Genomic DNA, 27,075 nt, shown 5'->3' with positions numbered 1-27,075 from the left:
ACAGCAGGCCTTGGTCGGGGCTCATGAGGCATTCCAGACCAACAGGTGTAGGAGTCGGAAGGAGCCCAGTAGTCAGACAAAACATTCCCAGCTCTTGGTCTAAACACTGCGTTGCATTTGACGGCCTCCTCAATGAGCCACAGAAATATGAGGAAGTGTTCTTATATTGTATAAGGGTTGGCATAAGGTTGGTGACTTTTATTTCTTTGGAAGGTCTTTTGTTTGTTTTTGTGACTCTACTCTTTCCACAGTTACTGGTATTAAAATTGCCTTTATTTGATGAAGGGAGAGTAATTATAAAGGGCCTTTGCCCCTATTGGCAAAATAAAATGTTTTTAAATGTAGGTTTAGTGAAATTAAAAAAACTTGGAGCCACAAGTACGAGCCATCAAAGCTTTACATTAACAAATATGGAGAAGATGCATATTTGCAAGAGGTCACATTTTATAAATGTCTGCACTTGAACTCTGGGTCTCTAACCAAAACCTTCAATAAAACAAATCAAACCAAACCAAACCAAACCAGACCAGACCAGACCAGACTGAGACCAGACCAAACCAGACCAAACCCAAACCAAACAAACAAACAAACAAATTAGGACTTTGGCTGATGTCAGAATCTCAGATGGATATTCTCCTCCCCCCACAAAGTCAGGCCTGGGTATCAGTGGCAGGACCAGGTTTGATGGGCACTCACACCTACCCAGATACGCCAGGACTCTGTGCACAGCTCTGGCCAGCCCCACTCTCCTCTGGAGACAGGCTACGGCCTGCACTGTGACCTTCATCCAGCCTCTCAGACCAGAAGGGATTAACCCCTCCACAACACCTCTCCTCATCCTGCCCAGAAGAGGCCTCTGGTGTGAGAATTAGGCAAATCGCCTCTGAGGCCCCACAACCGGCTCTTCAGCCACCTACCTGGCTTTTCCCTGCTCAGACCTCATGGTTTCATCCACATGAGAGGAGAGGTTATTTGATTCCCCCAGGGACTAAGACTAAACTTTAACCTGTCTGGCCCTAAAAGGTGGAATGAAGCCCCTAAAAGTTTGGGATCCTGCAGTTCTGCCTCAAGGGGGCCCTGCTCTCCATTGTGGCCTCACTCCCTCTGTACTCCCATCTCCAGGGTCTAGTTGAGTCTAGACCAGCCTGTCCCTGGGCTCAGGCTCACAGCGTGTCAGCTGCGGCCTCAGTGTCTTCCTCCAGGGTACACCGTGGTGCTGATTAATCCACATGAATACCCATTGTACCCCACAAATACATACAATTCTTGTTTATCAAGTAAAAAATGAATGTACTTAATTTTTAAAATCTCCATCTAATGTCCCAAAGGCATATTGGTCTCCACATGTCCAGAACTGAACTTCCCATCCCCTCCTTGTTCTCACTCCCTAGAGAGGGGACCGGTACCACTCCCTCCTTCCCCCTGGACATGCTGCCCGCCACCAGGCACCACCAGAGCTGCTTCCACTGACCCACAAGTCCTGCCAACTTGTCTACAGATGTTCAAGTCCCACCACCCCCCACTGCCCTGGCCTGGTCTTGCCTGGCCTGTGTTGTGAACATGCCCCTTACCCATCACCATCTCTCCCCTTGCAAGCTGCCTTCTTCACAGAAGCCAAAATAACTCTGAAAGGCTGCCATAAGAAAATACAGGGTGTCCATGAAGTTTGTGTGCAATTTAAAATACATAACTTTTCTTTCTCCAAGGTGAAATAGCAGTTTTGGGTAGCAGAACAATAAACACTCACACAAAAATTTTAAATTGCATATGAACTTTATGGACACCCTGTATCTTGCTTTTAGGAAATACACAGTGAACTATTTCAGGGCAAAGGGCATCCCGTCTGCAGCTCGCACCCAAATGTTCAGGAAAAAAGAGAACAAAATGTATACCTGCATATAATATACATGATAGTATTTCTGTGTTGTTCAGAATCAAGCAAAAGCGCAGTAAGAAAAATGAGGGGTAAACTAGGGGAAACAGAAAGGAGACCTTCATCGTAAAGATGCAGCCCACAGTGGACAGGGGAGCACAGAGGAGGCCTGGGCTGAGTGTCAGGTGTAGGCAGAGTTTTTGTGCAAGTCTAAAAAGGGAGGGGAGGTTTGTTTTGTTTTTAAGGGGGCAATTTCAGTAAGTGTTATCTCTCTAGGTAAGGTGGTAAGAAAAGTAATTAAAAAAATTTTTCCTCAGTGTGTTAATGAAAAATTCCCTTGGCACTCTTGAAGTGACTGTGAGTAAAACTTCAAGTGCTTTTTTGGGGCAAATATTGGAATGTGATATCTGTCTTACATCAGGCCAAAAGCTGTCTAATTAGATGCGGGCTTCAAAAAGATTACATTACAAGTGAAATATAGAGCGTTCCAAGTTGATCTAATGTATTTTAGCTGCAGATACATGGAAATCTCTAAATAGATGACTGTTTATCTATGTAAAACGTGTCCATGAGAAGCTGGCTGAGAAATGCACTAAGTAAGCAGTGTGAACATTATCCCACCTTAGGCAGCAAGAACCAGACACGGGGCAAAGCGACATCAGAAAGCACGGCACCAGGAGCCCAGGCGAGGCTCCCAGGAGCCGTGGGCCCACTGCCTGTGGCTCTTGCCTCTGGCTAACTTCCTTCTACTCCTAGGAGCAAAGCTGCGGCTGAGGTGAAGGGGGCAGAGGCGGCACCCTCCCTGCCTCCTCCATTTTTTCCACGCACACCTTTCAGCTGGGACAATATAGACAGTGGGTGTGTGGAACCCAGATGAGCAGGTATCATGTTTGCTCCTGGATGGAGAGACCAGATCCAGTCCGGAAAGTTGAGTCATAGCAGGTTCTGTGGGGCCCTGTGTCTCTATACTCCGTGCTACCCCCACTCCCAGTCAGTTCCCACTGCCGTGCACTGAGGGAAGGTGCAGACTGGCAAGTAAAGCCCCGTCCTGGGTCTGAGGAGCCTTCAGGGCATTTGAGCACAGGGTTGGTGCTGTGGGAGCAAGGAGTCCTTGCTGCTGCCTGTCGCCCAAACCAATCAACTAAGAAGTGGATAAAAAATCAACAGTTTCGCTTTTATTTATAGAAAAGCCAGCGATTCCAGAAAGCAGTGGTAGCAAGATATCTCCCCAAAGACCTGCTCTGCCCCTGTTTCCCTTTGTTACTTTTTATTCACACAGTAAAGGTAAACATCAGCAATGTTATTACTCATCACAGTACATGTTAAACAGATTCCTCCTCCCAGGTTATAATGTTACACAATATCTTCCTATCTTAAAGTGGTTATATCTTCAAAGCATTTTTATTCTATACTAAATTTATAGTTAGTCAACACTTCACTGGGTACACAGAGGGCCCTGGGTCGCTGACTGGTACCACGGAGTCCAGTTCCCCAACTTGTCTCTGACTGCCGATCTTGGAAGTGGATAAACCATCTCCAGATGTGAGCCATGGGCAACTCTGGCCTTGCCAGGGCCTCACCAGCAGTGCCCTGCAGGAAATGGCCATTTAGGGGAACAGTGGCTGGTAACACTGGTACCATGGAAAACAGAGCCAGTGTAAAATATTGCTGTCCTCAGGTTCCCAATGTCTAGCTGGACAAAATAAAAGTGAACAAAAGGGGAGCTCCATTTTTATGTAAATATGGAGTCCTAGGTTGCCACTGAGACTCAGGTTGAGGACAGAGGCACAAGATTCCCTGAAGAGAGGGCAAGACCACAGAAGCCTGCCCCTACACGATGGCACTGTGGCAAGCTGGGATGAGCACATGGGGCGACAGGGCCGCACCTGCGACTTGTTCTGTCTCCTGCCATCGCCACTGTGGGCCAGAAGAGCAGTGACATTACAGAGCAGGACAGGCTCGAACAGGAACTCTAGAGGTTGTGAGAAAGTCTGACTGGAGGTGGGAGCCCTGGGGCATAGTTCATCTGCAGCAGCAAAGAGAATGGAAGTGCGGCCCCGTCTGGAGACCAAAGCTAACTAGGAAACATGTCGGTGCTTGGAAATGGAGTGACTGTCATAATGAGATATTAGCTATCTCCATTTTGATAATTTGAGTTTCCCATAGATTATTAATAGAAAGGAAAAAAATGGTCTTGAAATATAAAATTCAGTGTCTTCTCCACAAAGCCTTTCTCATCCACAAGGAATGTAATAGAGACTCTGATTTCCACAGCCTCTCCCAGGTCTGCTGGGATGTACATAGTGTTCTTGGTTCCTGAGACACTGGCTATGTGACCTGCAAACTCCACAACCACACATGTCCTCCCCACAACTGGGTTGGAGCCAGGCTTTTAGTCCCAGTGAATGCTCCAGGAAGTGAAGACCAGCTGAGTAACACAGGAGACCAGCAGCCAAGGGCATCTTTGCTTTCTTACAGGTGAAATAGCAGTTTTTAGTAGAACAATCAAGGATCACATTTTGCAAAGGTTGCCTGCCAGCAAGTGTGAACGATGTGAAGTGGAGCACAGCGAGAGTGTGTGGGCTGCACGCTGCGGGGAAGGTTGGGAGGAGGCTGCGGGCTGGGGCCGTGGTCATCCAGGAGCAGCTCTGTGCTCTGTCCCTGAAGAGGTGTGCATGCACACAACACCCACACTACACCATGTACATGCACCACACATACACCTCCACACCACACACACACATGCACCCACACTGTACCATACACAAGTAACATACCACACATACACAAACCACACACCCACATACACAAACTATATCCACACAGACACAACCCCCACACCACACATACCACAGACACTGCTATACCGTACTCATGCATCACACCACTCATGTATCACATGCACATAATCCCCAAACCACACCCACCCCACACATTTACCAGAGCACACACACCATACCCAGGCACATACACATTCCCTACACCACACACATCACACATGCACACATCACATCTACACACCATGCACACACATATACCACACACATCACACAAATATACACATACACACTCTCCTCAGCCCACCACACATGTTTACAGGCTTAAATGTGTAAAGTTTTCTGTGTTTACAGATGTGTGTGATTCCCTCCCAGGAAGGGTATAAACAGAAGAGCATCTTCATGAGTCAGGTCCCTGACGTGCCTCTGGGCTCCTCCTGTGTGGTGTGGCTACTCGGGAACTTGTCTTCACAGCCTGTGGAGCTAAGCAGGGGTGTGATCCTGAATGCCAACAATATAGGGTGGCTACTTGTGTGATGAGTCCATGGCAGGCCATGGGAAAGGACTTGCCCAGGTGTCCCTCAGCCCCTGTGATCGCTCAGCATTTGATGAGCACTGCTGTGTTCAGGCGCTGAGTGAGGCGCTGGGAACTCAGAGACAAGTAAGAAGTGTTTGCTCTGCAAGCTGAATCCAGAGAAGGTAGCAGACTCAACAAAGGACTTACAAATAACTAGAGTTATTTGGAGGTAGTTGTAGCAGATAGAAGGGTATAACCTGGCCAGGTGAATTGCGGGAGGCTTCCTAGAGGAGGTGGACCCTGCTGAGTCTTGGTCTGGTCCCTTTGTGTCATGGCCACATGACATGGTGAGCTGAGGTCAGGGACACCGTCCTTCCTCCTGGGTTTCTCCTGACTTGGTGGATGACTTTACCCATCTCTCTGCCTCCTTCCCACCCTTTTCTCTCCACCCCTACCTAATTCTCTGGCAAACAATTCTAACATTTTACCATTGTTCTGACAAGGGGTCAAAGGAGGCTGAGAGTTGGGCATCTGTGGGGATTGCCCAGAAATTGGCTCAAGGAACTGACTGATTTCTAGCCTCAGGAACTATGGGATGGGGTGGGTCTTCTCATTACATCCGAAAGGTGTTTGTGAGGCCAGTCAGGTGGGGGTGGGGGTGGGGGTGGGGTGAGAGTTACTATGTACAGCACATACCCTGTGTGCAAAACTTGGTTCACAGCGAGCTGGTGTTAGTGAGCACCGCGGGCCTACTCCCTGCTGCCTGCTGGGCACTGACCACTCCCTTTTCCTTTTATCGTGTTGATTTTAATTAAGCACACTTACCTGGGCACTGGCCTCCTGACAAGTTTTCAGCTGCTCAGTGCACTGCTGGTGTCTGTTAGGGGTTGTGCCCTGCAGGTCTCTAGAACGAGTTCCTCTCTCATGACTGAACCTTTACACCTTGTAGATAGTGACTTCCCTGTTCCCTCACCCCAGGCCCCAAACCCACCATTCTACTCTGAGTTTGGCATTTTAGATACTTCGTATAAATCGAGTCTCAAACTATTTATCCTTCTGTGATTGATTTTTTTCACTTTTCCTCAAGGTTTGTCCATATTGTAATGTATGACAAGATTTCCGTCTTTTTAAAGGCTGAATAGTATTCCACAGCATGTATACCACATTTTCATTACCCATTCATCCACTGCTGAGCATTTTAGGTTGTCTCCATATGTATTGGCTATTATGGGCAATACCACAATAAACATGGGGGTGCAGATATCTCTTTGAAATCTTGATATCATTTTTTATAAACCTAGAAGTGTGATTGCTGGATCATATGGTGGCTCTATTTTTCAATTTTTGAGGAAACTTCATAATATTTTCCATAGCAGCTGCACCATTTTATAGTCCTGCCAATGATGTACAAGAGTTCCAATTTCTCCACACTCTTGCTAACACTTAACTTTTCTTTTCTTTTTTATAATAGTCACCCTAAGGGTGTGAGGTGATATCTCATGTTGATTTTGATTTGCATTTCTCTGATGATTAGTGATGTTGTATATTTTTTTATATACCTGTTAGCCATTTGTATGTCTTCTTTGGAAAAATGTCTGTTCAAGTTCTTTATCTATTTTTACATCAGATTTTTTTTTGTTGTTGAGTTGTAGAAGTCCCCTATGTATTTGGAGATTAACCTCCCCCCATCAGGTATATGGTTTGCAAATATTTTCTCTCATTCTGTGGGTTGTCTCTTTACTCTGTTGATCATTTCCTTTGCTATTCAGAAGCTTTTCGGTTTGATGAAAGAAATTATATAACACACAAATAAATGAAAAGACATATAGTTATGACTTGTAAAACTTATTATTAAAATATTACAGGCCCGATCAATCTATAGATCCAATGCAATCCCTATTAAAATTTCAAGGAAATTTTTTATAGATATAGAATAATTCTAAAATTCATATGGAACCAAAAAGACCCCAAATAGACCCTGTAGAAAGAAGAACAAAGCTGGAGCCATCATAATTCCTGATGTTACCAGTGGATGATGAGAAATTTGTTAGTGGGTACAATGTATGTTATTCAGGTGATGGACAGAAGGTTATGTCCCACAAAGGTCTGTTGGACACAGGCAGAGATAGAGCAAAAGCAGAGGCCCTCCAGTGGGCTCAGCTGAGTGTGTCTGGTGGGCACAGTGACACTGCCATGGGGGATGAAGAACAGGGAAGGGTTTCCAGGAAGGAGGTTGGGAGGGGTTTCAACTGGTGGCAACTTGTCCTGGGTTTTTTTGAGAAAGGTCACACTGATTGTTCTTGGAAGGGAAGCTGAGCTGAAGCAAGAGTGAAGGCTTCCCCCTCATCTAGGATGCTTATAGAGCAGAGATAAGCAAACAGGATGCATTCTGAACTACAAAAAGAGAAAGTAGTTATATTTAGACAGCAGTGATCCACTTACTAACCAGGAGAAAGTAGTTTTTCTTAGGTTGCAATGATCCACTGGAGACATTGCAAGGAGAAAGTAGTTTTGGTCAGGTAGCAGTGACCCACTGACTGACCAGGAGAAAGTAGTTTTGGTCGGGTAGCAGTGACCCACTGACTGACCAGGAGAAAGTAGTTTTGGTCGGGTAGCAGTGACCCACTGACTGACCAGGAGAAAGTAGTTTTGGTCGGGTAGCAGTGACCCACTGACTGACCAGGAGAAAGTAGTTTTGGTCGGGTAGCAGTGACCCACTGACTGACCAGGAGAAAGTAGTTTTGGTCGGGTAGCAGTGACCCACTGACTGACCAGGAGAAAGTAGTTTTGGTCGGGTAGCAGTGACCCACTGACTGACCAGGAGAAAGTAGTTTTGGTCGGGTAGCAGTGACCCACTGACTGACCAGGAGAAAGTAGTTTTGGTCGGGTAGCAGTGACCCACTGACTGACCAGGAGAAAGTAGGTTTGGTCAGGTAGGAGTGACCCACTGACTGACCAGGAGGAAGTAGTTTTAGTCAGGTAGGAGTGACCCACTGACTGACCAGGAGAAAGTAGTTTTGGTCAAGTAGGAGTGACCCACTGACTGTCCAGGAGAAAATAGTTTTAGTCAGGTAGGAGTGACCCGCTCACTGTTGCCAACTGCATTTCTCTCTGCTGTGTGTTGTGCAACCTGTTTTTCTCTGGTAAAGGGCATTGGTTGAAAATGAACATATTTTCCCTGTCTGAGACTTTTGACCTTGTCACTGTAGCTACGTCCTCTTTATTAAGGACTGTCCTGTCTTCCCTAGCATAGCTCCCTCCTCAGACCCATCCTTCTGCACTTGTAGACATGACCTGCATCTTGTCCTCCTAAGATGCCCCTCAGACCTGGATACTCTGGGGCTTCCTGACTGTTCAGTGAGTTTGTTTAGGGTTGGCAGAATCCAGCTTTCCACATGGGCTAGAAATCACACCTCTAATTCCATTTTCAGCTCCCCCGTGCCTATTGCTGGAACCGTGGTGAAGACCTCAGTGGGTCCATTGTGGTGTCAACCTGTATTTCTATTTTGCCTCTGTCAGTTTCCCACACTAGAGCCAAATTAAGCCGCTCCCCCCCGGCACACCCGTGGGTGTTCCCAAGACCCCACCTGGGCCTTGGCTCAGTGGCTCCCTCTGGGCCCGTGCTTTCAGAGCTTTTGGTCTCCACCCCTCCGCAGGGTGCTCTGCAGGGTGCTCCAAGCCTACCTCTGGTGCCTTCTCTGAGACTGCGGCACGTGCCCCCGGGACGCCAGAGCACCGTGCAGGCTCAAGCTCATGCCCACTCAGACCTGAGCGAGCCTGAGCAGGCGACGTGTCCTCTCTGAACCGGTGTCCCCGTCTCTCAGGAGAGGTGGATAATCGCATCACAGAATTGATGCAGCCTTCCACGCTGACTGACGTGGCGATGCTCAGTAAGTGGGGACGGGTTTTGTTAGCAGAGTCATCTGTGCAACTGTCTTTTACTCTTGCCCACTCTGAGTCCATCAGAGCACAAACCGTCTTGTCGTGCCGGTTTCCTTGGAGGCGTCGCACATAGCCCCCAGTGCCCGGACTGCATTTTGGAGCTTCCTGCGGTGGAGCCCTGCAGTTTCGCATCGCGGCGCTAGACGGCGCAGTAGACCGCAGGCCGGTCGGGGGACAGGCAGCGCGGCGCCGCCCTCCACCCTGCTGGCAATGGCCTTTCGGGGGCCACCCATTGTAGCTTCTGGCTCAAGTTGTACTCCTCACTTCCCAACAGACCTGACTTGGTTTAGCTTGTTAGTTAACCAAAATTAGCCGGAATTTCCTAGTACTTATGTTCTCTTCACTAGGTCCATAAATTTTTGTTAGATAAACAACTACATGCCCACATGAGAAAAAAAAAAAAACAAAAAAACAATTAAATTCAAATGGGGGAAGGGGACGGGTGGGCAGCGGGCAGGAACAGCAGAGGGAACATTGTTGTGTCCTAGCCTAAAGGGCACGATGTCAGGGTACACAGCACAACCTCCTGGGTGAAGGGCCCAGCTACTACTTGAACGTTGCCTAACAAATGCAAACAATGTAACCTAATCATATGTACCCTCCTATTAATCTGAAGTTAAAAAAAAAAAAATAAAACGTAGAAGTAAAGAGAGATTACATTTAACCTTAAGCAATTATTTATGATTGTTGTTGTTGCTATTGCATGGCAGGGTGTTCCAAATGTTGATTTCTGAGAAATAGAGCCAAGTCTGTCCTTCTTGTATGAGATATTGTGTAGCAGTGAAACTGGAGAAAACAGTCTGGAGGGAATTAATGCTTAGAGTTAAACAGTGACATAAATGCTGCATATCAGAATTCACCAGATATAGAGCAACAGTAATAAAATGAAAGAGGATTAAAGCTTTAAAACTCTATATAAAATACGAAAGTCTGAAATACTACCCACATAAGAAAGTAGAGTATGAAAATCAGAAGATGCCAAAGAAAGTAGATATAAGAAAATACTAAATATGAAACTAGAAGTTAATGAAATAGAAAACAAAGACATAATAGTGTTGTATGCAAAGGGAGTGGAATAGAGAAACGCCAGCACAGGGAGTACAGATTGAGTGGGGTCCTTCATTGGCCTCAGTCAAGAGCCAGCTCACAGCCTCTAGACCCCCAGCGTCAGGGGCACAAACTTTTCATAAGGTGCTTTTGGTAGGGGAGGGGGAGTCCTTAACACAAGCTGAGTTTCATCAAAGCCAACACCTGCAAGGTTAGCTCTATAGGTAAGGGGAGCACTGACAAGGGAGAGCTGTGGTTTCACAGGATTTTGAAGTTTTTGCTAAACTCTGCAGCTTTCAGCTGAGCTTAAAATGGGAGTGTTGAAAGCCCTTAGTAAAGTCCTTAGCAAAAATGGAGTAAGTCTGTCTGTGTGTACAAAGTAGAGTTAGGCATTGCAATAGGACCAGTCAAGCCAGATTGCTTCTTTTACAGGGGTCCTCAAACTTTTTAAACAGGGGGCCAGTTCACTGTCCCTCACACCATTGGAGGACCGGACTATAGTCCAAAAACAAAATAAACAAAAAAAAAACTATGAACAAATTCCTATGCACACTGCACGTATCTTATTTTGAAGTAAAAAAAAAAAAAAAAGAACAAATACAATCATACTGCTGCATGTGGCCTGCAGGCTGTAGTTTGAGGACTCCTGTATAGAAGATGAAAAAACAGTTAGTCAAGACTGATAATGTAGACCAAGATAAAAAAGTTAATGCTGGGAATAATAAATTTTAGACAAAATGAGAAAGAAAAAATACCGGAAAAATAAGTCGGTGCTGCCAAACTCTTTTTTAATTAAAGAGAGACTTTACTCAAAGGATTAAAGGATTATTGCAAAGTGGGTGGGGGAAGGAACCATCCCAAGAGGGAGACACTCTGACTATGGAGTCTGTGTCTCATGTCAAACGCTTTAGGTGCCTGCAGCCTGACACCCTTTACGCCCTGTCTCCTGTCTTCCCAGCCCACCATTCTGCCTAGGCTGTAGCGATGGGAAGCACACATGCTCAGGTGTATTCAGCAGCACGGTGCTTCACGTCCCAGGGCTTGGTGACAGCCACCTGCAGAGCACAACACAGCAGTGCCTCAGGCATGTGTGTGCGTGTGCAGCATGGGAGTAACATCTTCTGCACAGCTGCTAACTGCCAGACAGGAGCACACAGCCTTCGTGTCTCCCAGGCACACAATTCTGAGGCATGTTCCAGGTGATCCTCAAAACCTCCAAGTGAGATTTAGCTCCACTTGTCCATGGGGATTGCCAGCTCAGCCGTGCACCGTTGGACTGGACTTCCCTCCCTTCTTGTTTCGCCTGACACCTGCCGTTGGGGACCACTTCTCAAACGAACAGCCTGTGTGCATTCTCTTGTCTTGTTTCTTTGGGTAACCAAGCTAAGGCATCTCCACAGAATGTTTTAAAGGTTCTTCACTGCTCTTTACACTGTTAAGTTAAAATCTTAATTATTTTGATTATATATTTGTTTACAAAGGATGAACTTTTTACATTGTATATATTAATATCTTTCAATGGATGCGGACCGAGTAGTTAATAAATCCCATGTGTGGTGCCTAGATTTAGTAATAATCAAATTATTTCTTTTTCTTTTATCTCCCTACTCACTCACCCGCTGCATTGCTAGTTTTAGCAAATCTCAGGCTTATGTCACTTCATCTGTGGATATCTCTGAGAACTTTTTTTTCAGTACCTATGTTAAATACTTCTACACCGTGAAAATACAAGAGAATGTCTTTATTATGAAATAATACTCAGTGTTCACGTTTCCAACTATCCTATAAAAGTCATTAATTTTCTAATAATTTATTTGACTTGAGATTAAAATAAGGTAGATACATTGTTATTAGTTAATATACTTATACTTATCTTAAGTTTATTCTGTTTTGAGATTGAGTCTCATTTTGTCACCTAGGTTAGAGTGCAGTGCCATCATCCTAGCTTGCAGCAACCTCAAACTCTTGGGCTCAAGTGATTTTACTTCCTCAGCCTCCAGGATAGCCAGGACTACAAGTATAACTCGGCAAGCCCAGCTAATTTTTTTCTAATTTTTGTAGAAACAGGATCTTACTGTGTTGCTCAGGATGGTCTCAAACTCTAGGCCTTAAGCGATCCTCCTGCCCCAGCCTCCCAAAGTGCTGGGATTACAAGCCTGACCCTCCCTAATCTTGCTTGGCTGAGTTGATTTCAGTGTATACATTCCCTGTCCATTTCTTTTGTCTGCTTCCAATTTTTTTTTAATTGAAGAAACCATGTTTCTTATAATACAGGGGTCCTTATTGCAACTGAATTTTGCTAGCTGCATTCTCACAAGGGTGTTCAGCATCACCCAGATCTCAACATGTTTTTGGCTCCATTTCTTTGTATTTGTGATGTTTCTGCAGATGACTGTCCTTGGACTGCTCAATTTGTTGTGTTATGACATGTGGAAACCCCAAAGTTCCTGACATTTTATGTCTCCTTGGAGTGGCCCTTTGCCAATGACATCCAAGTATGGGAGCGTCACAGCCCTGCTCTCCAGCCTCACACTGAGATTTATTTAAGGTCCCAGAGATCTCTTACAGGATCAGGATGAAGCTACCTGTGTAAATCACACACTGACATGATCTTCTTCCCTGTTCTGCTCCCTTTACTCCCTTCTTTTTTTTTTTTTTTTTTTTTTTGTAGAGACAGAGTCTCACATACCGCCCTCAGGTAGAGTGCCGTGGCATCACACAGCTCACAGCAACCTCTAACTCTTGGGCTTACATGATTCTCTTGCCTCAGCCTCCCGAGCAGCTGGGACTACAGGCGCCTGCCACAACGCCCGGCTATTTTTTTGTTGCAATTTGGCCGGGGCTGGGTTTGAACCCGCCACCCTCGGCATATGGGGCCGGCGCCCTACTCACTGAGCCACAGGCGCCGCCCCCTTTACTCCCTTCTTAGTCCCCCCTAGAAGCAATTACTAGATAAATTACTTGCAAACAAATCCTCATCTCAGGGAGTGCATCCAGGGAACCCACACAGTGACAATTGGCAGCTGTGGTTCTGGGAAAAGATTGTGGTTGTGGGATTCTGGAGTGGGCTTCCTTGCTGGCTGGAAGAGAATGAGAACCCTTTGCTGGTGGTGAGCAGGGCACAGCAGGCCCAGTGCAATGCAGTGCTGTGATCATCATCTCCATGGCAAGGTGGGGCAAGATACAGCAAGAGACCACGCCCCCACTGGCTTGTGCTGTGGAGACGTGTCAGCGGAGATTCGAGAGGAGTAGAGGAAATGGTAACATAAGGACAGCAGACTCAGTTTATGCTGCGGGTGCTCTTGATGCTTTAAAAAGGAAAAAAAAAAAAAAAGACAAAGTCAGGTCATCCATTTATCTGTGGCGTGGTGTGAGAGCCAGCAGTGTTCCATCGAAGATTTTAAAGAGACCCTCACCTCCTGCAGATGGAGATGGTGCTAAACACCAGGGGCAGGGCTGAGAGTAGCCCCTTCACAAGGCTGGAGGTGTGGCATCCACACGTTTTTGTGCCAAAGGCAGAGTCCTGACAGGGCATATGGGGCCTCCAAACATGGGCTGAAGCTATATTCATGTGTGTGCCTGATAAGCCTGCACTCCAGAATCCTCTGAATTTCCTCAGCCTATAAAATTAGACCACTCTTCCTAGAGAGAGGGTATCAGCACCCACATGCCCATTGGCCTATGAAGCAGGCTCATGGAAGCAGGTACCTTTAAGTCAATACTCTTCTAACTCAAGATTTGGGCCTGCCTCCTCTTCCCCCCTTATCTGCTCAAGTTTAGCAGAGCTGACTGGATTAGTGCTGGTCCTGCTAAGGGGGAGGGGAATTGTTCCCTGAAGAAGCACGGAGCCTGGGGAGTGTGCAGCAGCACAGCTTGGAAGAGACCATGTAGGAGAGGATCTGGAGGTGTCATGTTACAGGGTGTGGAATATGAGACTGACGGGGAAGATTTACTGATATGGGGGCAACATATAGGTCTTGGTTCCCTAGAGACTGCCTGAATATGCTTCTGGGGTGCCTTTTGAAACTCAGAAAAGGTTATGCTCACGTTAAATGAGATGGAAGTGCCTGAATTATCTTGGCAAAATATTGAGAAGAGGATAAAAGTTTGAGAGGCAGATGTGCTAGAAAGATTCTTTTATATAACCTGAAACCCACCAACTGAGAATGTTTTTCAGGGGTTTCAGAGCACGATCTTTTCTCTACTAAAGTTACGAGGAGAATGTGCTGGTGATGGGGGCATCGTGATCACAGAGAAGCCCCTAGTGGCTGTGGGCCTCCTCTGTGGCCGGTGGCTGAAGTCAGACATGTTTACTGAACTGGGCTGTGTAGAAGGGTAGGATTTGGGAATAATAAAGGATGAGTGGTGTCAGTTAACTGTAAGAGACAAGGTAGATGTGACTACCATGATGGTGAACAACACGGAGATGTCAGAATGGTCATCAAGATGTCCTGACTTGCAGGACTCTAGAGCAGTGTATAACAGAAGAGGGTGTTCTTGGGTACTAGATGCACGGGGTGTGGACATTCACCCTCAACTTACAATGGGGTTGTGCCCTGACAAACCCATCTGAAGTTGAAAATATATTACACTGAAAAAGCATGTAAAACATATAAACCGAACATTAGCAAGTATTATAGCTTAGCTTAACCTACCTCAAACATTCTCAGAACACTTACTTTAGCTGACAGTTGGGCAAAATCATCTATCACAAAGCTAATTTTATAATAATGTATGGCTCATGTAATTTATTGAATTGTGTACTGAGAGTGAAAAACAGAATGGTCATGTGGGTACTTGAAGTGCAGTTTCTAATGGATGTGTGCCACTTTTGCACCACTAAAAAAGTCCAAAAATCGTAAGTGGGACCCTTGGCAGTCAGGGCTGCCTGCCTCTGTGTGTGTGTCTTTGTTCTGTGTATATGGCAGATGTCAGCTTCCTCAAAGCTCAGTCACAACTCTTGTCCCAATATCCAGTCCTGAGCCCTATATTCAGATCCCAAACACATTGATTGAAAGAGACCCAGCTCTTCTTGAGGACAGACCTGACAGGTCACATCACATGTTCACAGCAGTGACTCGCCCCGTTATCTTCAAAGTAATGGTGCTTTGGAGACAGGGAGTTTCCTGGGTTCTTTGAGGGCTATTGGCTGCTTGACTTGAACTGACACTAGTACCCGGGGACCCAGGGACCACCCTGGCCTAGAATAAGGGCATATGGGATAAGTAAAAAATAGAATTCTGGCCCAGGTCCTTCCCACTAAGGATCTAAGAGGTCCATGGTCACTCCCAGTTGCCATTTTTCTGGTTCAACAACCCTAATGCCTGGGAGTTTTCTCCTATTTACTCCTTGAGTTGAGCTCTCATGGTGGAAAGGTCAAACTAAAGACCCCAAACTGCTCACTCTTCCCAACTATCCAGTATGTCCTGGTCGGTGTGGCAGAGATTAGTGCTACCCTCATTGTGGTTCCCATTGTACATTCCTACTTGATTCATTAATGTATACTCCTGAAAAAAAAAAAAAAAACAGAGGGATCATAGGGAATGGTTGTGATGGCTAATTTTGTGTGTCAACTTGAAGGGTGTTTTTTTAGATGAGGTTGTCATTTAAATCGGTGAGCTCTGAGTGACCAGATCGCCTTCCATGATGTGTGCTCCTCATCCAATCAGCTACAGGCCTGACTGCAGTAAAAAGGCTGGCCTCCCTGAGCAAGTAATGTAGACGTTTACAAGCTTAGCCAAGTGGCAGACTCACTTGCAAGTCCTATATATGAAATAGAATTCTTAACAGAGCAGATCAATGTACCCTCTAATATGTACTATGAATCTAAGGATCTGATGAGTGTATTCTTTTCAATACTTAGCAGGCAGAAGAGCAAGAGGCAGTATGTTTATTTAGAATGGGAAATAAACCTTCATGATCTTGCCTTGAAACTATATTACCCCTTTCTCTCTGACACAGTGAATTTGGAAAGACTTTGACCATCTGAACATTTCGAAAAGCATCATGCCAGTCTGCTGTGTTAATAGCAACATGACTTAGAATGTCATAAGTGTTGATAGAAATTGGTGGATAATCAGTACTTCCTGGAAAGACACTTGTGCTCCACCAGATAAAGTGTATTCTTTGTTATCATCTTAATACTGGAATAATCTGTGGTGATAGTACCTCCTCATTCATGATTTGGTAATTTTGTGTGTTTTCTATTTTCTTTCCCAATCAACTTAGTTGGAGTTTTTAATCAATGGAATTGGTACAAATTCTACTTAAGGAGTTCTTAGGAACACTCAAAGAGAATAGGGGAGACAAAATAGGACACTAAAGTAATTTGAAGCCTCCGTCCTAGAAATACAGCAAGCATCAAACACAGCCCAGCTCATAGCCAGATTGATAGGAAAATTTCACACCAAAAGCCTATTTACCTAAATCCCTTATTATCTGATATATCATATCTGGCCTTAACAACATTACAAACCATGCTAAAAGGTATAAAACAAACAAACAAACAAACAAAACCCTCTCATATGGCACAGAGTTTAGAATTTTCAGACAGAGAATTTTAAATAAATATTAATATTAAAGGCTTTAGTGGGAAAAATGGACTACATGCAATAGCTGGGTGATATAAGTAGAGAAATAGAAGCTCTAAGAAAGAATCAAAGAAAATGCTAAAACTGCTAAAACACAGTTTGACAGAAATAAAGATTCCTTGATAGGCTCATCAGTAGGCTGGACACAAGTGAGAAAGGAATCAATGATCTTGAAGATATGCTAATAGAAATTCCCCAAACTGAAGTGCAAAAATAAAAAATGTAAAAAAGCAATGGAATATCAAAGAACTGGGATAATTTCAAAAGGTGTGACATACATATAATTGGAATCCCAGAAGAAATGAAGTGGCAAATGAAGCACAAAAATATTTGAAGTACTAACATTTAATTATAAACACCAAACAACAGAATCCAGGGTCCTGAGAGAACACCAAGCATAATAAATGTATATGGATATATAAACTATACCTAAGCTTATCCTGTTCAAACTGCAAAAAGTCAAAGACAAAGAGAAAATCTTGCAAAACTCTCCAGAGTACACAATCTTACTCACAGAGGAACAAGGACAGGTATATCAAACTTCCCATCAGAAACTGTGTAAGCCAGAAGAGGGCCAATAAAATATTTAAAGTATTGAAAGAAAAAAAACCCTAGACTTCTATATCAAGTAATATTATCCTTATTAATTGAGGTAAAATAAAGATTTTTGCCAGACAAAAATATTCTGGGAATTCATTGCCAAGAGCCTTCCCCTTTAAGAAATGTTAAAAGAAAAAGGAAAATGGTGGAGATCAGAAACTTGGGCCTACATAAAGAAAGAAAGAGCACCGGAGAAGAATAAATGAATGTAAAATAATATGGTTATTTTTCTTATTCTTAATTGAGCTAATAAATAGCTATTCAAAATAGCAGTATTACCAACCATGTATGGGATTATTATGGCATGTGGATAAGCAGTGAGTATGTCAGAGAGAAGAACAGAGTGCACTTTTTTATAAAGTTACCCATCCTACCTTTAAAGAGCATAGTGTTATTTGAACGTGGACTTAACATAGTTGTATATGTATATTTCAACTCCAGGGGAACCATTAATTTTTTAAAGTAAATGTAATTGATATGTTAATAGAAAAAATAAAATAAAATTATAAAATCTCATCAAAAACCAGAGAAGGCAGGGAAATAGAGAAAGAAAAAAGTGCAATGAATAGAAAACAGTTCCAAACATGGTAGATAATAATCCAGATATATTAATAAACACTTTAAATGCGAATGGTCTAAATATACTGATTAGATGATAGCAATTGTAAGCCTGGATAAAAACCCCCACCCATCTGTATGTCATTTAGAAAAACCCAGTTTAACATAATGGCACCATAATGGCAGTCTCTTCAACAAGTAGTGTTGGAACAATTAAATATCTATATACAAAACAGTAAATTGAGACCCAATTCTTATACCTTTCACAAAATTAATTCCAAATGTATCATAGACCTAAATGTAAAATGTAAAACTACAACTTCTATAGGATGATGTAGAAGAAAATATGAGTAACTTTGGGTTTGTTGGTTAGTTTTTAGATATAACACAAAAGCATGATTCCAGAAAGAAAAATCTGATGAGTTGGACTTTATTAAAAATAAAAAAGGTTGTGTCCTGCAAAGATACTGGTAAGGGAATAAATAAAAAGACGAGCGGTGTACTGGGAGAAAATAGTTGCAAAACACTTATCTGATAACTACAATTTGTGCAAAAGATTTTGAAAACTCAACCATAAGGAAATGAACAGCCTAATTTAAAAAGGAGCAAAAGATATAGACACCTCATGAAAAAAGATATGCAGATGGAAATGAGCATATGAAAATATATTAACACCATTTGTGGGAGAATGTAAAATTAAAACAACAGACTGGGTGAGATGGTTGATGCCTATAATCCTAATACTCTGAGGTAAGTGGATCCCCTTGAGTTCAGGAGTTTGAGACTAGCCTGAGCAAGAGCAAGACCCCATCTTTACTAAAAGTAGAAAAACTGGCTGGGTGTGGTCGCGGGTGCCTGCATTCCCAGCTACTTGTGAGCTTGAGGCAAGAAGATTACTCAAGCCCAAAAGTTTGAGGTTGGAAGCTAGGAAGCCAGGGCATGCTACTCAGGGCGACAGAGTGAGATTCTGTCTAAATAAATAAATAGCAAAACTGAAACAACAATGAGATAATACCATTCTGATCAAAATGGTTAAAATCCAAAAAGATGACAACACCAAATGCTAGTGAAGATGGCGGAGAACAGAAACTCCATTCCACTGCTGGCAGAAATGTAAAATAATATAGCCACTTTGGAAGAGTATTTGCTTGTTTCTTACAAAGCTAAATACAGTCTCATCATATATATGATCCAGCAATTGCATTCAAAAGGATTTATACAACTGATTTGAAAACCTGTGTTCACACAAAAACCTACACAAAGGGCGTGGTGCTGTGGCTCAAAGGAGTAGGGCAGCGTCCCTATATGCCGGAGGTGGCGGGTTCAAACCCAGCCCGGGCCAAAAACTGCAAAAAACAAACAAACAAACAAACAAAAAACCTACACAAAGGTTTGTAGCAGTTTTATTCATGATTGACAAAATATGGGAGCAACCAAGATATTTTCTGATAGGTAAGTGTATAAATAACCTGTAGTACAGTCACCCCATGTTACATTGTCAGTGATAAATAGAAGTAAGATATCAAACCACTAAAAGACACAGTGAACCTGAAATGCATATTGCTAACTCAGAGAATCTAGTCTACAAAAGGCCACTTACTGTGTGATTTCAATTATACTGAAAAAGTTTTGAAAAGACAAAGCTACAATGACAGTAAAAATTCAGAAGTTTCCAGTGGTTTTAGAATCGAGGAGACATGGAATAGGTGAAGCACAGAGGATATTTTTTAATGATGTAATTCATCATTACAGCTACTTTGTAATGATATTACACATTTTTTAAAACCGGGAGAATTTTTCATCACAAAGGGTAAAATTTAAAGTGTCAAAATTTTAACCATCATTGAAGAAGTCAGAGATCTCAGGAAGGAACATAGGCTGTGACAAGAAAACCTAACTCTATCACAAATGTATGAAAAAACTTCAGCTGGGGTGGAGGAAAAATGCTGCCCTGAATAACCATAGAAATGAATGGGGTCTGTGAGACTGAAGATGAAGGCGCTGCTCATAAACATTGCACTCTGGCTGACAAAGATATTTTTTCCTGGGGATACGGAGTTAAGAGAATGAATGACAGAAGGCAGCCAGATTTTTCACTGTTGTAGTGGTAATATTCAGGTAAGACAAGGGAAAAGGCTGGAATGATTCATGCAGTGATGAATTACAGTTGCAGATGTTGGTATGAACTCATGGTTAGGTGGCTACATGCAGAAACACACATGTGCATGCACCCACTTGGAGGTTAGTATACACACATATATTTTCTTTGCTAGTTAAGAGTGCCTAAAAAAATGATATCTCAGTAGTGGGGACCACATCTAGTGCCCAGGTCTTGGTTTCTGATACCATTCTCCAGTAAAGTGAACCAGGGCTCCTTGAAGAAATTGCTTATTCTAGGACTGCGGCAGGAAATATACAAAATGAGCCAGGAGCATCTTATGGCATCAGTAAGGAAGTACTCAAAAAAACAAAATGAATGAACAAAAACATACACTAAAATAAATAAAGCACATTTTTAAAACCCACATCAATTGGAGTACATCAAAGGATATGGGAGCCAACTGAAAGAGGTCCCAGTGGCCAAATCTGGAACAATTTGATCAAGAAAATAAGGTACTATTGGACTGAACCCTCAAGTACACGATAACTAACTCAAATTCATGTTGATATAAACAAATGAAAGGGGGAAAATCTGTGCAGAAAATTCCAAATAATGTGTGTAGTTACTTGGACCTCACTGCTGGAAGATTCACTCTCCACTCGATGGTGAGCTTTGATAGTGACTTATTTCTAGTGCACATATAGAAGGGTATGGGTGGAGGTGAGGAATGCCACTTTAGAGTGGAGGAAGCTGACACACATTATCTCAGCCACATGATCAAGGTTTATGGCAACTTCGGCAAGTCTCATCTGGTAGTGTGTATACTCATGTGATGCAATGATAATGGCATTTATCTCTGTGGCCTTCCTCCTAAAAAACCCAGGCCCCAGTCTAATCATGAGAGAAATGCCAGACAAACCTAAATTTATCCTACAAAGTACCTGACCAATATCTCCGAGAACTGTCAAAGTCATCAAGAGAAAAGAAAAAGAGGTCTGAGAAATTTTCATGGTCAAGAGAAGCCAGAGGAGCCCAGACAACTAGATGTGGAACTCTGGATGGTACTGAAATAGCCAAAGGATAGTAGTTAAAAACTAAGGACATCAGAATAAACCATGAACTTTAATTATAACAGTGTATCAGTATTGTTAGTTAATTATAACAAATGTGCTATACTAATGTAAGATGTTAATAACCAGAAACTGGAGTATATGGAAACTCTCTACAGTATTTTCTCAACTTCTATATAAACATGAAACTATTCTAAAAAAATAAGTTCTGTTAAAAATATTAACCTAAGACTTCTAAGACAATTTGCACATACTCTGGGGCTTTTGTTAACTTTTCCCTCTGCCCCCAATCTCCCCACTCAGTCCTACTTCCAGAAGGACTTGAATCTGCTTTCCCGTGGCCTGACTCATGAGAATCACTGACAAGTGCTGACACAAAGAGTGAAGTGGTTAGATGAGAACTTCAAGTAACACACCCTGTCCTCTCTGTGGTGGGTGGATTTCAGGGTGTGTGGAGATTCAGAACAAAAGAGACCAGCTTGAAAGCTGTTGCAACAGTTGCAGCCTCAAGCTGAGCTCAACAGGTATTGGTAGGAATAGCAAGGACTTAGTGCTCAGTGCGGGCAGGGATGACGAGGAGGGATGGGGAGTGGATGACTGTAGATGTCTTCACTTTGAAGCCAGAACATCTGGGAAGAAAGCATGAAGAGTGCTGCTGGTGTTGGGTGGGGAGGAAGGAGTAAATGCCAGTGCTCAGATCTACTGAGCTCCAGTGACTGTAGACACCACAGTAGGGATGTCCCTGATGTATCATCATGCAGTGGTAAAGAAGCTTTGAGTAGCTTGAGACAACCTGCCTAGGAGGATGTGGCTAGATAGATAAAGGTCAGGAATTAAGATCCATGCTCGTCCCAGGAAGAAGAGAGTTCCAGGGCCTGATATGACTGATGCTCATAGAAGCTACAGGGAACCAGGGTCAGTGGAGGGGGATGGTGTTTCTCCAGCCTCATCAGTATTTTTGGCTTCCCTAGGTGCTGCCATGTCCTTGGGGGGCCTCCTCCCCAACCTCACCCAGTTCTGCTTCCATTGCTTTCCTGAAGTCTTCCTTAGCCTAGCAGCAGCCTAAGACTCTTCAAATCATGGGGACATTCTCTAGAGAAAACCTGGGGGGTGTTTCCAGGGAAGGGATCAGACCAGGCAGTCCCCAAACCTCCCCAAACCTCCCTGGAATCTTCCCGGTACCCCCCCACCCCCGTCCTATGAGGAGCTGAGTCAAGATGGGAAGTGCAGGGTTGGGCTGGTGTGGGTGGTGTGGGTGGTGTGGTTGGTCGGGGTGGTGGGGGTGGTGAGGGTGGCGTGTGTGGCGTGTGTGGCGTGTGTGGTGTGGGTGGTGGATAACTCCTCTCCCCACCCCTAGTGCCCTGTCCCCTCTTCATGACTGGCATGCGTTGCTTTCAGGTACACACAGTTATTTTTGTTTTGTGTTGTTTGGGGGTTTGTTTCATTTTCAGAAGATGTTGAATATATTGAGTGGTTTGGGGAGCAAAATTAAAGAAGGGTTAAGATGTCTGTTTTCCTTTGAGAATGGGTCAAGACAGTTGCTTGCAACCACTGATTCATAGACAGAGTTTTATGTGACAGTCAGAGGAGAAAAAGCTAAAGAGAACATAGGATCCAAGGACTTCCAGAATTTATTATCTATCATTGCTGATTCAGCCATGGTCCTGGGGTGAAGGCAGTTACCATAGTCCCAACAGTCCCTCAGGCAGAGGCTCTGCTCAGCTCAGGTTGGGATGGGCTTATTGGGGGTGGGTGGTGGGCGGGGGTGCTGTGCAGTAACTTCCTGTTCCCCCCTCACCCCATCAGAGAGATATTGGAGGGACAAAGTCCAGTTCACAGATGAAGCAGGCCCCCCAGGGGACCTGAGGTAAGTGGACCCATGGCTTTCTCTTCCCTTGTGTGGAGTGGTCCGAGGTCCTCTGGAGGCTGGGCTGGCTACTTACATCTGAGCAGCCCCTACTCCTCTGGCTCCTGTGGCTGCTCTGGAGGGAGCAGGGCTTCTCCCTTTGCAGTCTGGGCTGGCTGGATGTCCTGAACCTGGCCAGGAGCTGGGACAAACACAGGCTTCTCCAGCTGTCCCTCCTGCTGCCCCAGGGGGTCCAGCAGCTGCTCCTTCTTCATTCCCAGTTGTTCATCTCTCTTCACTGCCTCTTGATCCAGTTGCTGGTCCAGGAGCGTCTTCCCTTCGTCCAGCTGCTCCTCCAGCTGCTGTTCCCTTTGTGCTTTCTCCCGCCCACACTGTTGCCCCAGGTCTTCTGCTTTCTGATGTTCCTTGTGCTGTTCCTGGTGCTGTTGCTGCAGTTCCTGCTCCTGAGACACCTGCTCTTTCCCCAGGTGCAGTCTCTGCTCCTGAGATTCCCGGGGCTCCTGCTGTTTTACCAGACACAGTCCCTGCTCCTGTGACTCCTGCTGCTGCTGCTTGCCCAGCTGCAGCTCCGGATCCTGGGGCTCCTGCTGTTTTCCAGGATACAGTTCCTGTTCCAGTGCCTCCTGCTGCTGCTGCTTGCCCAGATGCAGCTCCGGGTCCTGAGGTTCCTGACGCTGCTGCTCGTTGCCCACATGCGGTTCCGGCCCCTCTGGCTCTCGTTGTTTTCCCAGGTGCAGCTCAGGCTCCTGTGGGTCCTGCTGCTTCATCAGATGCAGCTCAGGCTCCTGTGGTGCCTGCGGCAGCAGCTGCCCACATTCTCGCTCAAGCACCCCTTTTACAGGAGCTGTGTCTTTCTCCTCATGCTTTGAGGGGACCTCTCCAGGGAGCTTGGAGCCTACCTTCTGGCACATGGCAGGCAGTGGAGTTGGCTGCTTTCTTTGCTCCTGCTGGGCAGCAGCTGGAGGAGAAAGAGTCCCAAGCAGCTCCTGACTGAGGGCAGGGGGCAGAGTCACTGGCAGTGTGTGCTGTTGGGACATCTTAGAAGGTACTGCAGGTCAGACTGTAAAACAGGGAGGGGGTGAGAGGAGGACCAATTGCGAAGGGAATCTGCAGCAGTGCTCGCTTCTCAGGGCCCCTTCTTCCCTTGGTGGGGGGGCACTGTCTCACTCCTCTGGGATGTCATTCCCCGGATGTCCCAGAGAGTGAGGGTGGAAAGGGAAAGGGGCAGGGAGGTCCCCTGGGAGCTTCCTTGTTCCCAGGCAAGAGCCAACAAGGACAACTGCCTCCAGGGCTGTTCTGCAAGGGGGCCGCGTGCCAGGTAACCTTCTGCTCTGTCTTGTCCTTGTGTCTGCTCTGGTCTCTGATCTCCACTGACCAAGGAGAGATGATTCTGGGATTATGTCATAGTGGAGGGTAAGGGCCTAGGGAAAGACAAGTCTCCTGGAGGTCTCTTGAGTCCTGGAAAACCAATAGGCTGTGCCAGAGAAGATCTGAGAGGTCACAGCATGGCCTCTGGCTGGAATCATGACATATTCCAAGCCTAAATCTCCCACTACAATGCTGTGTGTTTCTGGGAAAGTCACAGTACCCAGGGTGGGGCCGGGTGAGCTGGGAGGGTGGTGGGAGGTAGAGGTGGTTCTTCCAACTCAAGTGATTTTTCCAACCCAACTTCCAAGTTGGGTTTTACTGCCCTGGCTCTTGCTTAGGTGTCTCTGGATAGACCCCCATTCTGAAGTTCCCTCTGCCCAGTGCAGCCAAAATCTTTAAGCATTTCCCTGAACTCCTGCCTCCATCAAAAAGGCAAAATCACAGTCAGCTCAATTTCAAAAGTTTTAGGAAGGAAATTGGCTGCTACTCCCCCAGCTTTCCTGCCTTACTTCTCTTTCACATACACAAATCCCAAAATATAGTGCCCCCAAAAGAAGGACAGGGATGATTACTCCCCATTCTGTGTCTCTGTAGCATACCACTTCCCTCAGGACAATGACATGAGCCCCCCTGAAGGGAGAGAGAGTCAGACCAGCCCCAGAACAAAGCCTACGCCCATCTAGGGTGTCTGTCCCTATCCTTCTGGGCTGTTCAGGGTCCCCAGTCCCAGCCCGGGTTCTGTAGCTGTTACTTACAAGATTCCAAGTAGGGCTGAGGTAGAGGCTTTGGTGGAGTGCTGAGATGAACAGGGGCTGGGGCACCCTTTATAACACGTCCCAGCCCTGCCTCCTTCCAGCTGATGGGCAGGTTTCACCACCTCAGTTGATCAACTTCCTTCTGCCCCTGCCTGACTCACCATAGGCATCTCAAGCAGCAAACCCCTTGGGGCCCCTTTTTCCAGGGACACATGGCTACTGTCTGGCCAGAGGGCTCTGGGGGCTCACCTATTCCTGTGATGTTCATCTGACTCCGGCCTGGGGAGCTGAGGAAGGTGAGGGAGGCCTCCTACTGTTTTGTTAGTCAGTCAAACTTATTTCTGAATCTCAATTTCTCTACCTTTAAGATGGGTTTATTCTCATTATCAAGCCAATGGATTTTTTTCCAAGGACATGGAATGGGCAGTTATGTGTCTTGTTGGGATGTCCAGAATATCAGGAGAGTAACTTCTCATGGAAGGATGAAATCATGGGGCCACAAGCTCATCCTCTCTCAGAACACATGTCTAACTTTATTCTGAGTGGAAATAAACTCTGTCTTGAGGATGTCTGATTTTAGGCCACGCAGAGTCAAATAGAAAGATTTTTAGGGGTCTCCTATGTACCAAGGGCTGCCCAGTCCCCACACCCAAGGTTATACTTACAGAAATCACCAAGAATGCCAAGTTCATAAAAACTCCAAACCATGTCCCACTCTGGGCACAGGAACAGGATCAAATATACACAGTATATAAAATAAGTACTGCTTTTCACGGTGATAAAAAAATACTTTATGTAATTATTTTTTTGGAGTGATAAAGGCATAAACACCAGAACCAAATTGTTCATTGCCTTTTTAAAACCACTTTTTAAGAGTGGGGATTTGAGAATGTCCCTCCCAAATGCTGATGGTGACCCATTGCATTTGGAATAAAACTCAAATGTAATGCCACGGTTTGTTTAAAAGGCCCCAAGGCACCTGGCTCCTGTCTTTCCCTGGGGGCCTCAACTCACACCGACCTCTCCCCGACAGGTGTACTTCTGCCTCAGTTAGGGTTCTTGGTTCTTGGGACAAAGCCAGAGGTCCCCACCTTAAGGTTTGCCACCTGCTGTTCCTCTGCCATCAGGCGCTGCTCCTGTCCCTAGTTCTTGTGCCTTCCTACCATACCTAAAACATGATCCACTGGTTGGTTTATTGTCACTAAGAATAACGTAGAGTTATTTTATTTGCATTTGTTCACTATGTATTGTTTCTTCTACTGGAGCGTAAGGTTTATAAGAACTGGATGTTTTCCACTATGCCCCTAGAATCCATAAAATCCACTTCATATAATAGGTGCTCCATCAGTATTAGTTGAAGAAATGAGTACAAGGTGAATTTCATCCCTGGAGGTTACTGCTGTCGAATATTTCAGTACCTATGCAGGTTTATATGTTTGTTGTGCAAAAACAAGACTGAACTGTGACTTTTCTTTCTTTTTATGGTTGGTTAACAATTTATTTTATGGACATCTTTAGACTCTCTTCTTCACAACAGAATCAAAAAAGAAATATTAGAATAATATGAAGGCAATACTCATGGGGGCTAATTTTGAGAAGCGTCCTGATTTTCTGCAGGTTTTCTGACAGGTACTTCTTACCCCAAGCTGATTTTAAGGCCACTAATTTTGCCATGTTCCTGGAGCTCAGTCTGAAAAGATGGATGGAGGCCACAGCTGGCCTCAGGTTTCTGGGCCGTTATCCTCTCCTCATGCCCTCTTTGCTCCCCTGGCCCACCCAGAGGGCTCAAACTGCCCCTCCCTAGAACAGGGACTGTGCTGTTTTCTAGGGCAGAGAAAGCACCCTTGACTCTGCCCTGAGGACCCACCACATCTTCACATGGGCACCAATGCTCTGCTGCTGACCTAATACATGGGAACCTGCCTCACCCCAGCCATGGCAGTCAGAATCAGGCAGCAGACTCAGCTCAAGGAAGTCACACCGGTTTCCAGGGGCGCTACCTGCTAGCCC

At 45.0% G+C, this 27,075-nt stretch overlaps 1 protein-coding gene across 1 annotated transcript; it reads right to left on the bottom strand.

Annotated features, from left to right (window-relative positions):
* Nucleotides 1-22,688: 22,688 nt before the first annotated feature.
* Nucleotides 22,689-25,167, bottom strand: IVL (involucrin). Its single transcript, XM_053591934.1, has 2 exons — nucleotides 25,066-25,167; nucleotides 22,689-24,002 (listed from the first exon to the last, which is right to left on the bottom strand). Exon 2 carries the CDS (start codon nucleotides 23,977-23,979, stop codon nucleotides 23,032-23,034), a length of 948 nt encoding a protein of 315 aa, XP_053447909.1. The 5' UTR covers nucleotides 23,980-24,002; nucleotides 25,066-25,167; the 3' UTR covers nucleotides 22,689-23,031.
* Nucleotides 25,168-27,075: the final 1,908 nt, after the last annotated feature.

Source organism: Nycticebus coucang, chromosome 5, assembly GCF_027406575.1.
Source record: "Nycticebus coucang isolate mNycCou1 chromosome 5, mNycCou1.pri, whole genome shotgun sequence".
Taxonomy (NCBI): domain Eukaryota; kingdom Metazoa; phylum Chordata; class Mammalia; order Primates; family Lorisidae; genus Nycticebus; species Nycticebus coucang.
The sequence above is the reverse complement of the archived record's forward strand: the minus strand, read 5'-3'. Positions and strand labels throughout refer to the sequence as shown.